The sequence below is a fragment of the Tachysurus vachellii genome, chromosome 4, assembly GCF_030014155.1.
Source record: "Tachysurus vachellii isolate PV-2020 chromosome 4, HZAU_Pvac_v1, whole genome shotgun sequence".
Classification (NCBI taxonomy): domain Eukaryota; kingdom Metazoa; phylum Chordata; class Actinopteri; order Siluriformes; family Bagridae; genus Tachysurus; species Tachysurus vachellii.
Window position 1 is genome coordinate 31623140 of NC_083463.1, and position 12500 is coordinate 31635639.

Below are 12500 nucleotides of genomic sequence, written 5' to 3' on the forward strand. Positions count from 1 at the left end.
GCTCGACATATGCTACAGGCTACACCCCAGGAAAGATACCCCAGAAGAGATACCCCAGAAGAGATACCCCGGAAGAGACACCCTAGAAGAGACACCCCAGAAGAGTTACCCCAGAAGAGATACCCCAGAAGAGATACCCCAGAAGAGATACCCCAGAAGAGACACCCCAGAAGAGATACCCCAGATGAGTTACCTCAGACGAGTTACACCATTCAGAACTTCTGATACAATTCCCTACCAGTCCACCAGAGGGCGGTAGGTGGGTAACTCCAGCTTTGTTGACTGTCACGTGTTTTGTTTCCTGTTGGATCGCCTGATTCCCATTATACCTAATGTGCTGCTCTATGTACACCAGCGCTTTTGTGTCTGTCTTTATCCAGTCATTGTTTAGTGTTGTGTTTGGTTTTTAGGCTCTTTATTATGTTAAGCCATAAAAGCTCTGGAGTCAGTAGAAAAGCTCTGGAGTCAAAACCATGTATGATATCATGTATCCTGATGTCTGAACATTATCCACTCCACAATCCCCAAAACGCCTCTCGGTCTTTGCAGTATATCATCAACACACTGGCTGCACGTAAAATTTACAGTTATTTGGAAAAATCTACTAACCTTTAATGATTATTTGATATTTGCAATTAAAAAAGTTCTTGATGAATGCAGAAGTCAATTTTGCGTAAAAAACATACACAACGCTGGCAACCCTCTCATTAACCATGTCCTGTCTGCTGCTCCTCCTACGAGCACGAGGCAGAATGAATCCTGCCCCAGAGGGTCAATAGTAACACTTGCTGCACTTCCTCTTTTTATCCACTAGGGGCAATAATATAGTAATACTCACTCTCACTCACTCACTCATTCATCTTCTACCGCTTATCCGAACTACCTCGGGTCACGGGGAGCCTGTGCCTATCTCAGGTGTCATCGGGCATCAAGGCAGGATACACCCTGGACGGAGTGCCAACCCATCACAGGGCACACACACACACACTCTCATTCACTCACACAATCACACACTACGGACAATTTTCCAGAGATGCCAATCAACCTACCATGCATGTCTTTGGACCGGGGGAGGAAACCGGAGTACCCGGAGGAAACCCCCGAGGCACGGGGAGAACATGCAAACTCCACACACACAAGGTGGAGGCGGGAATCGAACCCCCAACCCTGGAGGTGTGAGGCGAACGTGAACGTGATTAATAATAATAATAATAATAATAATAATATGGAGCTAAACAGTGAGCACACTGCACTCTGACTACTAATCTGTCATACAGCAACATTTTTTTGATCTATGGTCACTCTATAAATCTAATAATAATTTCTATTTAATGTGAAATGTATAGAATGCATTAAAAACAATACAATGAGTCACTCAGCCACACTCAAGAAAGAAAGCCACTGTTTAATAAATTATGAACTAATCTTGGCTCGGTGTATTTTTGTGCACCTTTTCCTCAAGCTGTCAGTGACTTACTTCTTTTCTATTTGTCCTCCTTAAGGGTTAATTTAGCACGATCTGTCCAAGGCGCTCCGGTGAACGTCCCGCTAGTGTTCAGGCTCGTCTCATCCTCGCGCCATCATGAACATCGTCAGTGCCTAATTGAGAACAGGAGAGCTAACGAAGACTGATGCAGCTTACTATCGCCTGGGTTCACTGTAATCAATTTAGACATGAAGCAGAACCACACACACACACACACACACACACACACACACACGCACACACACACACACAGGCACACAGTAATCTCTTGTCCGCTCTGAATTGATCTGACTTTTTCCAGCAGTATTATTACTTAACCGACTTGTCTAGAAAACATAATCCATTTGAAAGTCTTCATATTATATCTGGCTACTCCACCGGATCTGTAAAAGAATCCAGCCAATCGGGTCACTGCTAGCAACTTATAAACAAAAGAATTCACTAGACACATGCTAATAAAGAGCTAGAGTCATCCTCTAAGGGTTCTCCTTAGCACCAGCAATGGCCTTTATCCCTCCCACAGGACAAAGCAGGTTTAAAAATAGAGCAGACACATGATCCACCCTCATCTATAATGAACGGATACAGATAGCTAATCAGCGGGCGGCTCCTGGTCTCTAAACCTGAAGCCACCGAAGTGCTGAAGTCTTACAGGACAACAGCAACAACGCAGGATAAAGATCTGACACGTAGAAACGTCCACAGTGTGGAATTGTGGACAGTCTGGAAAACAAAGAGTTGTTGACTAAGATAAATTTACCCTCACAGCGTCGACACCTGGCTGAGATCTGACGCAAATATCGACAAGAAATTCAGGGATTGTAGGAGCTGAAGAGAAAATCTGAGACGGTTTGAGACACGATGCAGTGAGATGGAAATATGTACTAACTTAGATCGGTAAAAGTTTTGTTAAAACATTAGTTAGTATAAAATACTATTTCTATCATCTTCTATCAATTTTGTCCTAAGGAGGAAACATGATTGCAATTTCATTCATTCATTCATCTTCTACCGCTTATCTGGGAGCCTGTGCCTATCTCAGGCGTCATCGGGCATCAAGGCAGGATACACCCTGGACGGAGTGCCAACCCATCACAGGGCACACACACACACACTCTCATTCACTCACGCACTCACACACTACGGACAATTTTCCAGAGATGCCAATCAACCTACCATGCATGTCTTTGGACCGGGGGAGGAAACCGGAGTACCCGGAGGAAACCCCCGAGGCATGGGGAGAACATGCAAACCCCACACACACAAGTTGGAGGCGGGAATTGAACCCCGACCCTGGAGGTGTGAGGCGAACGTGCTAACCACTAAGCCACCGTGACCCCCTATGATTGCAATTTGCTCGTTAAAAATACAAATAGTTTCAAGACTTCAGGTTTCTTTTTTTTTTCAGACTTTCTCTGCTGTTTTAATGTTTTAATGCTGCGGCAAATAACGGTATCGAAGTCCTGACTTTTTTCCAGAATTCCAGACGAAGATACCCTGAAACTATGGCATGTACAAATTTTTTTTTTACCCAGGCTCTAATAATATGATAATTAATGTTTAAAAGCTAAATTTAAAAGCAGTTATAAATCTGATGTGTTTTCTCTGACTTTCCCTTTTTAAGGTCCGGTGTTTCATGGTGCTCTTACGTTTCAGTACCATGTGGAAGACGTTGCAGAGGGATCACGTGTCGGAACGCATGTGTGTGTATGAGCTATTAGTTAAAGTGCAGGATGGTTAACGTATCAGAGCCGAATCGAACTCTCCATCTGGGAACGTAACACAAACTCATGCAAAGGTTTTTTACTATGTGTTACATTGAAGGAACTGAGACAGACAGACAACCACACACACACACACACAAACACACACACACACAGGCACACAAACACACAACCACATGAACACACAAACACACACACGCACACAAACACACACACACAAACACAGACAAACAGACACACAAACACACACACAAACACAAATGCACACAAACACACACACAAACACAGACAAACATACACACAAACACACACACACAAACACACACACATGCACACAAACACACACACAAACACATGAACACACAAACGCACACAAACACATGAACACACGCACGCACACGCAGGCACACGAACGCACACGCACACACACACACAAACACACACACACAAACAAACACACACAAACAAACACACACACAAACACAACCACACACACACAACCACAAACACACACACAAACACGAACACACGAACACACAAACACACACACACAAACACACACACAACCACACACACACAAACACACACAAACATGTCTATAAGCTCTGACTGACTCCATCATACAGTCAACTCCATGCCATACAAACTTCTACAGGTTTTTCTAATCATTACATTTATATAAAATATGCACAGTGACCACACGGGTCGTAGCATCAAAGCAGTTATTATAGTATTACAGATAAATCTTGTCATTTAAAATGTCTGAACAATTTATTCATTTTCAAGTTCTTTTCTCCACTTAGAATGACGTAAATATTCTTCAGCTTTTTACAAAAATCTCAGAAATTAAAGTATAAAGTATTCTTACAGTGGGACCATCAAGGATACATCATATGTTTATTTAATATTTATCTTTATACCTTTAATAATTCAGTATATATAACTACACATTAAGGGCCATTAGGATGTCTATAAAGCTTCACTCAGAAGCTTAATCGCACCACATGAACATTCCCAGGTTAAAGGTAAAGGTGCATCTGTGTTGGTCCCACACCAGAGAGAAGGACATGCACATTTGGGTAGCTTTATTTCTGAGAGTGCAGGATGCTTTAGGTTGATTAGGATTCAAATAATAACATGTTATGGAATGTTTCTAAAGATCTGGTTAGTACAAGGAAAGAAACAGCTCAAATGAGCTGCCGAGCTGTAAAGACATTACCAGGCCTTGGTTCTGAATGACAGACTCTTTAAAAATACGACTCGAACAAGCTATGTTGAGAAGGACAAATCTGGGGCAGCAGGACACACCTAATGTATGTCAGAATGAAGTCCTTCATGAAATGTAGTATCTTTAATTAGACAGCTAGAGCTTTCTGAATGAACGTCTGACCGGTCGGCATGCGGCTGAAACACGGCTCTCGGCTGGTGGAAATGTCCAAATTGAAACAAACAGATAATGTCGGGTTCTTAAGACCAGATCAAACCAACAGAAACCTCTTCAAGCGGAGCAAAGCAAAGACGTGGAGTTGATTCCTGACTCTCAGAACCCTTCTGAGTATTTAACTATAAACGATTTCCTTCAGAATGAACTTTCCCACTATTATCTGGCCATCTGTCAGGTGAAATAACAGCGGTGATGAAGAGACATCAGAGATTCCACATCTCCATTTCCTGCTCTCGGAGATGAAGTACAGGGATTCGTAAAATGTCTTCACCAGAGGGTAGAAAATGCTCCAGTTTCCATTTTTAACCGAATCCAACACACACACACACACACACACACACACACACACACACACACACACACACACAATCTTCGTCTCAGTTACAGATTTTTGATCTGTGGTCAAATATCCATTCCATGAAGAAACTCTCTGAACTGTGACTGGGTTGATAATAAAGTGAGAATATACAAAAGTCTAATTAAGCAAAAAAAAAAATAATAAAAATTGTGTAGATTTCAGTGACCCCTAAAATCAGATTTATTTTTTTTTTATTTTAAATAACACCTTCGTACCTGTATACAGAATGATTCTGTCGCATTACTTAACCTTCACAGCTTTGCGCATCTAAGCCTGAAATCTGTGTGCTAAACTAACCTAACTAGCTGACTTAATTTTTTTTTATTGTGCTTAAGAAAAACCTTTGATACTAAAATACTAAAATCATGATAGATTCGGATTAGATTCGGATTAGATTCGGATTATATTAAACCCGCCCCCAAGCATTTTCACCTATTTACACAAAGCCCCGCCCCCAGAACAGTGCAGAGTAAATACAAACTCCAGGTAGCTAATCTTAGAAATATTAGTCAAGAGGATTTGGGGGCGTTTACTAATCTGCATAATAATGCATATTCATACGAGTGGCATTTTTAATGAAACGTGTAGAGATGTTTCTATATATTTAAGTTTTATTTATATATATAAAAATAAAAATGTCTTTTTTTTTAATATATAGATTTGTAATATTTTAGTGTACTGTCATTACAATGGCTTTTCTTTATTTCCCATCACGTCTTCCATCTAGATGAATATATCAACACACAACTGTAGGGTTTATGATGGATGCAGATCTATAAACGCAGTCATCAGTGTATAGTAAACAACCCGCGGTTTTATACTGATGCTTCTTTATTTAAACCTACGTGTATATTTAAATAGAAGGTCATTATGATGGAATAAAAATAAAAAAAACAGCAGTCACACTAAACTGTGTTCAGAAATGATCATTTCTACAAGTTTGGTCTTGGACATGTGTTAATAATCATAAGTGCGATATCTGGAGAGAATCAGTATTGTAGCTGATATGATGCGTCACCTGCGCACCAAAGGGTTATAACACGTTGTTCATCAATACGTGTAAAAAAAAATCAAGATAAAACAATAATAATAATAATAACAACACCGTCCTTACCACGAGCACGGAGGTTCTCACGACCTCGGAGACGCTCTGGCGGAGCTCGGCGGCGGTGCCCGGTTTACTCAGCACGCGCGTAAACTTCCGTGTCTCGTGTTGGAGCGGCGACGCCATGCGGGAGCAGATCCACCTCAGCTCACCTTGATACTCAGCTGTCCTTCAACACAACAGCATCACTGCAGCAGCACGTACGGCAATTCACTGCTCCACCTTTCCATCCATTTGTACGCCTAGGTGTGTTCGCGCGCGCGCGTGTGCCAGAGTGCGTGTGCGTGTGCGCGTTTGTTTTGGCTGCCGGAGATCGACGCGGTGTTTTGCGCACATATACTGTATACACTTACTGCTGCTTCTCTCCGGAGACTTTGTGACACACTTCTCCCTCAGCCCGAGTGATGCATTTTCACTTCACATCGCACACGACTCTCTGTACGCTGCAACGTCCCTCGAACGGCGCACGTGATTGCACGTGAAATACTGTACGTTTTATGCTGTAGTGAAACAGTACATTTTACAGCACATCGGTCCAATCAGTGGCTTTGGTTTACTAAAAGTAGGCATATGTGATGATGTGAAGTCTTGCAAGGAAGGTTAAGGCTTGCTTTAGCTGAACTGTGTAGAATTTTATGACTCTACACACACACACAAAAAAAACCTAAGTGGGTCTTAAAGTGTGTTAAAATCCCAGATGTGCGAACCTTCATCTCACCACAGATTGTATTGTCTTACAGACGCCTCTGGACCTCTGGACCATTCACACATGGTTTCCAACGTCAGCTCGTTTTCTATCCGTATATTTGACAACGTGTTCAGACACCAAACAATGCGACTGCAAAGCATTATTTATTAAAATGCAGCAACGATACAGTTTTGCAATCCAATAGAAATCACAAATTCCAAAGTGTACACCGAGGTGGCACTGGGATCACAGGCGTAATGATCTGATCAATCAAACGACGGTCTGACACAACACTGAAACAACGCACATGTGACAGCAGAACACACAGTAAAAACCTACACACACACACACACACACACACGGAAACTTCACATGGGCTTCTCGAAGTCAGTCGTTATATGATATTGTGCTCCTGGAAAAAAGATGCACTTCATCCATGCAGCAGTCAGAAAGAGGAGAAAACCTCAGCAGTGTCCATGAGTGTGTCAGTGACCGGTGGGAGCTCAGAGCGTGACTTTGTGCATAGATTTGACCTCTGAATTCTGACATGACTTGCTTTTTGTCCTTTAACGTGAACATTCACGTGTACACAAACACGTAGATATAGACATGCAGGATGAAAATGATTCACACACACTCATACACAGTAAGACAAGATGAACATCTCTCTCTCTCTCTCTCTCTCTCTCTCTCTCTCTCTCTCTCTCACACACACACACACACACACACACACATACACAAACACACAGATACATTAACATGTTATTCAATTGCAACTCGCCATTAAAACAAAGCAAACAAATGCAGCACATGGATAAATGTCACAAAAATGTCTCCCCTTTCTTTGTCTGATAATAAAACTTGTGTGTATTAAAATTAAAACACATGCAAACACAAAAACATATGTGCAAGTTGATATTTTAACAAGCTTAATGGAGATTTGAGGGTTTAACATGAACATGGTGCTGATTAAACAAAGGATGAAAGAGCAATCTAGGAGCTTTTACAGTTTGTAGAAACGCCTGACACGACTGTCACTGATTGGCTGCAGGAGTCTACAGTCTGAGACGGAAAGAAATCAGCCGCAGGTTCCAACAAACAAAGATTTGTTAAGAGCAAATAATCTGATCTAGATGACAAAAATGAGACAGTGAAGTCTTTTTAGCTGTCATTAAGAAAAAGGGGCTTGAAGGGGCTTCACGCTGCTAACACATTTACACCAGCTGCTCCTGTATATACCATCTTACAGAAATCATGTGCACGCTTATATACCATGATGTGCTCTTTATATATAGGTTATAATATTTAGAAAACGTTATAACAAGCTCTCTCTCGATTTCTTTGTGTTTAAGGACCGTAATTATATTATGGTCAAGACAGAGTCAAGAAGTATGACTGTTAGGGCTGATTTATACTTCTGCAAAAATGCATGTGTGTGAATGTTTTTGTGTCAAAAGCAAGAAGAAGTGGATTAGGAATAAGCACAACTTTTCTTTTCTTTTTTTAAGTTGTTCTGGTAACCAATGATATAAAAAGAAGAACAAAAAAACAAAACGGTGAGAAAGTGCAAATATCACTATCGAGAAGCCAAAAATTAAAAAAAAAAAGAAAGAAAAACAGAATTTGACCACAAAACACAAAACTGTTTCAACGAATGAGTCGGTGGATTATTTTGTTAGAAAAAGTTGATAAAAGTCTAGTTCAGGGCTGTGAACTAATAATAATCAGCTCCTCCATTTTTTTACAGACAAAATAGAGCCCAACGCCCCGCCCACTTGTTTTTGATTAGCTCACAATGTTTACCCTCTCACTCACTCATTTTCTACCGCTTATCCGAACTACCTCGGGTCACGGGGAGCCTGTGCCTATCTCAGGCGTCATCGGGCATCAAGGCAGGATACACCCTGGACGGAGTGCCAACCCATCGCAGGGCACACACACACACACACACTCTCATTCACTCACGCACTCACACACTAGGGACAATTTTCCAGAGATGCCAATCAACCTACCATGCATGTCTTTGGACCGGGGGAGGACACCGGAGTACCCGGAGGAAGCCCCGAGGCACGGGGAGAACATGCAAACTCCACACACACAAGGCGGAGGCGGGAATCGAACCCCCAACCCTGGAGGTGTGAGGCGAACATGCTAACCAACGTTTTAGTAAGTGCTACAGTGGAACCATAAATGGACCTCTGTGGAGTGAAAGTGTGATTCCATCGATTTCCTTCAGCTATTTTCTCTCCACTGGACCACATTCTGAGTTTGTACAATGCAACACTGACCCCTAGTGTCCACGTCTGTATTACATGTAAATATGACCAGATGCAGAAGCGTAAATCAGCCCTCGTGTTAAGTGCAACACGCACATACACACATACACACATAAGGAAGCAAACAAACAAAAAAAACAAACAAAAAAAAAACACAAACACACATCAGATATGAGATACAGGTATGAGAACTGGCTGTGCTTATTCAGAGATTATCTCCCAGAGTCCAAGTGCATCAGATCATTCTCCACTGGATACAAGCTTCATCTCCTGGAATGCCCCTGGATCCAGCACAGATCTCTCAAGAGAGTCTAAGCAGGTTTCCGAGCTTTAAAAGGTGCAGTCGCTGGGGTCAGAGGTGAAGCCAGAGGCTACGCCCCCTCGTCCCCTCAGGTTAACTGCAGGGGTTGATTTGGCTCTGCTGGGCCCAGCATTGTGGTTCTGACCTCCAGGACACTTGTTGTTGTTCACTTCGGCATCGAGAGTGTCTGTAGTGATGACCCAAGTCGCCGGACGCCACTTCTTTAAAGCGTAGGGGGTCTTCACTCGTTTTTTAATCTTGTCTCCTGATCCCTCCTTCCCATCACAGTCTGAGTGGCCTCCTGTGGGAGGAGAGAGAGAGAGAGAGAGAGAGAGAGAGAGAGAGAGATAGTGATGTGGCTCTGCTTCTGGAATAGTTTTTTATTATGTCAATTATGTAAATGATGTCGCATGAAAAACTGATGATATTTAAAAAAGATGCTTGAATGTTAAAGGTTCTTTGGAAGTTTTCCTTACCCAGTAAGGGCAGCGTAGTGATGGACAGGTCCAGTGAGTTTGGTCTCTCGGGTCTTCGTCCACGGTTCTGCCTGAGCAGTGCCTCACCCTGTGTGAGTGCTGCGGGTGTCAGCTGGGGCGTGGTCATGGGCGGGGCAGGTGGGCGTGAAGGAGGCGGTACAGGAGGCTCTGTCACAGATGAGGAGGAAGTCTCTCCGAGTTGTGCAGCACTCTCACCAATCTCCCCTCCTCCTCCTCCGTCTCTGCTCTCACCCTCTCCATCGCCCTCACCGTCTCCGCCATTGTTATTGCTGTTGTTGTTGTTGGTGTTGTTCTCCAGCTGTGTGTCTCTCCTCAGCAGGGGCTCCTGCTCGTCCGGACTGGCGGTCAGGATTCCGAAGCTCATCTCCTCTGAGCTCACACCATCTTTACTCTGAGATTCAGTGGTGCTCACAGTGCCCCCTGGTGGCAGCTGTGTGCTTATATTTGCCATTATTTCTGAGACTGTGTTGTTGGAGATAACCTTAACTGGGCGTGGCTCAGGAGCAGATTTAGTTCTGGCCACGTCCACGTCGGCTTTCTTTAGATTGCTTTTGCTCAGCTTGCTGAACTTCATCCTGAGAGACAAAGCTGCAGCAGGTTTAGACTGCAGGCTCAGACTGCTGGGTCTCTTCGGGACGTTTTGCTGCTTGGGCAGGACGGATGAAGGTGTGGAAACCTGTGACCCCATGATGTCAGCAGTCGCATCCGCAAGCGGGTAGAAGGGACTTTGTGAGCTCCCCGTTTCACCGAAGCTGAACTGTTTTTCTGAATGCTCCATTAAGCTCTCGTCAGAGCTCTCACGCAGGTTCCTCTGCACCTCGCTCAGGTCCAGTTTAGTGGTCTCCAGATCTTCCTGAGTGAGCTGGGCATGGAGGGGACGGCCACCGCACTTCACTGCCATGGGTTTAGAGAGCAGCGCAGGCATGGTACCGTCAGGCCCTGACCCAGATTGGGCTTGTTGACGCTCATAATTGATGCAGTTTCTGTTCTTTTCTGCAGCTCCTCCCATCAGCACAGGTTCTGTAGATGCATCACTGTGAGGAGGTTTAGCTCCACCCTCTCTCTCCTCAACAGTAGCTGAAGACGAGGTTTCTGGGTAGGAGCCAGTCTTTGGTGCTTGATGTCCATGTGACAAGTTCCTGAGGTGATAGATCAAATAAAAACAACATTTTTCAATTGAATCCCAAGTCTTTTTTGCTTATATAATATTTTACTGATCCCAAACTTATTGCTTCTAAATTCTTATTTTTGCTTGTAACTTTTTCTTAATTAAAACCTTTATTGTTGTACAACATGGTGGAGAGTCCAGGACAAGCTGAAGTCACACGATTGTGTCACTATAAGATCTCTGTCAGTTGTACCTGTGATTGTGCAGGGCCGTGCTGACGTTTACAGCAGGACTTGTGGATTTTTCTCGTTCCCAGAGGACGAGCAGTTCAGCCAGACGTTCCTCCACACACTGAGCTGTGAGCCGAGCCTCGGCGTCCTGATCCCAGCAGTCCTCTATCGTCTCCTTCAGAGAGCGTACTGCCTGCACACACACACAAATTTATTTAAATGTATTAAATGTAATTGTATTTAAAGTAAATTAATGTGTGTGTGTCTGTGTGTGTGTGTGTGTGTGTGTGTGTTTTACCAGACTGTTTTCCTTCCAGGCTTCAGGAAATTTGGGTCTCTGTTTATGGCGGGAAACCAGTGCCTGCATTTCCTCTATGGTCGGATGATTTCCTGCCTCAGCCTGGAAGGCCAGCTGGAACGGGGGCACGGATTCACCTAAAACAGTAGTTCGAAGAAGGCTTATGGATACTGGAATGTTTACGACAGGGAATCATATGGCATCATATCATTAGATGCTTTTAAAAGATCAGTACTTGGGAAGAGATCAGTGCAGCGCATGAAGCATTCCCAGTACAGCAGACCGAGAGCAAAAACGTCCACTTGTTTTAGTGCAGCCTCGCAGTCTCGCAGATTCACAGCTCCCTCCAGCACCTCCGGAGCCATGTACCGCACTGTGCCCACCTACCAACACACACACACACACACACACAGTCATATTGTATTCCTCATACACCTTTACAGTAGAAAACACAGAATCATGCAGAATTACTGAATCATACTGAATCGCTGAACTAATGAATCATATTGAATCACTGAACCAACTAAACGACTTAGCCAAAACAAATAAACTGAACTAGACTGCATTACTGAACCAAGCTATTTCAGTCTGAATTGCTCAGTCAAACTGAATCACTGAATCAGACCGACTCACTGAATAATGATGCAACACTGAATCAAGCAGAATTAATGAATCGAGTTAAACTGCCAAATTACACGATCAAACCAAACCACTGAATCAGGCTGTATTAATAAATGACCGAAACAATCTGAATAAATGAATCATTCTCAGAATCTGTATCACTGAATCTACCTGTATTACTGAATTAAGAGCAAACTTTTCACACAGAATATTTTCAACCCAGGAACCTTTTCAGGAACTCAGGCTCATTTTCAGGAACTCGTCCAGGAAATGCGGGTAGCGCTGACCTCGCTGATGGCTGTGTTGTCCTCCTCCACCTGACCCGACTGTCTCTTTCCTGTCAGGGCCATGGACAGGCCGAAAT

General features: G+C 43.3%; 2 protein-coding genes across 5 annotated transcripts in view; both read right to left on the reverse strand.

Annotated features, from left to right (window-relative positions):
- The window catches only part of dock9b (dedicator of cytokinesis 9b), a 52314-nt gene extending 46060 nt beyond the window's left edge, over nt 1-6254 (reverse strand). For both annotated transcript variants that reach the window (XM_060868963.1, XM_060868962.1), the window contains exon 1: nt 6127-6254. In XM_060868963.1, the coding sequence (XP_060724946.1) occupies nt 6127-6243 (117 nt within the window). In that variant the 5' untranslated portion in view covers nt 6244-6254. The remainder of the gene's footprint in view (nt 1-6126) is intronic.
- A 696-nt stretch (nt 6255-6950) lies between these two features.
- The window catches only part of bmpr2a (bone morphogenetic protein receptor, type II a (serine/threonine kinase)), a 15254-nt gene continuing 9704 nt past the window's right edge, over nt 6951-12500 (reverse strand). For all 3 annotated transcript variants that reach the window (XM_060868976.1, XM_060868975.1, XM_060868974.1), the window contains exons 8-13: nt 12424-12500; nt 11751-11898; nt 11516-11652; nt 11241-11410; nt 9859-11018; nt 6951-9683 (exon numbers count right to left, since the gene is read on the reverse strand). The exon at nt 12424-12500 is cut by the window's right edge and continues 84 nt beyond it. In XM_060868976.1, coding sequence (XP_060724959.1) covers nt 9412-9683; nt 9859-11018; nt 11241-11410; nt 11516-11652; nt 11751-11898; nt 12424-12500 — 1964 coding nt within the window. In that variant the 3' untranslated portion in view covers nt 6951-9411. The remainder of the gene's footprint in view (nt 9684-9858; nt 11019-11240; nt 11411-11515; nt 11653-11750; nt 11899-12423) is intronic.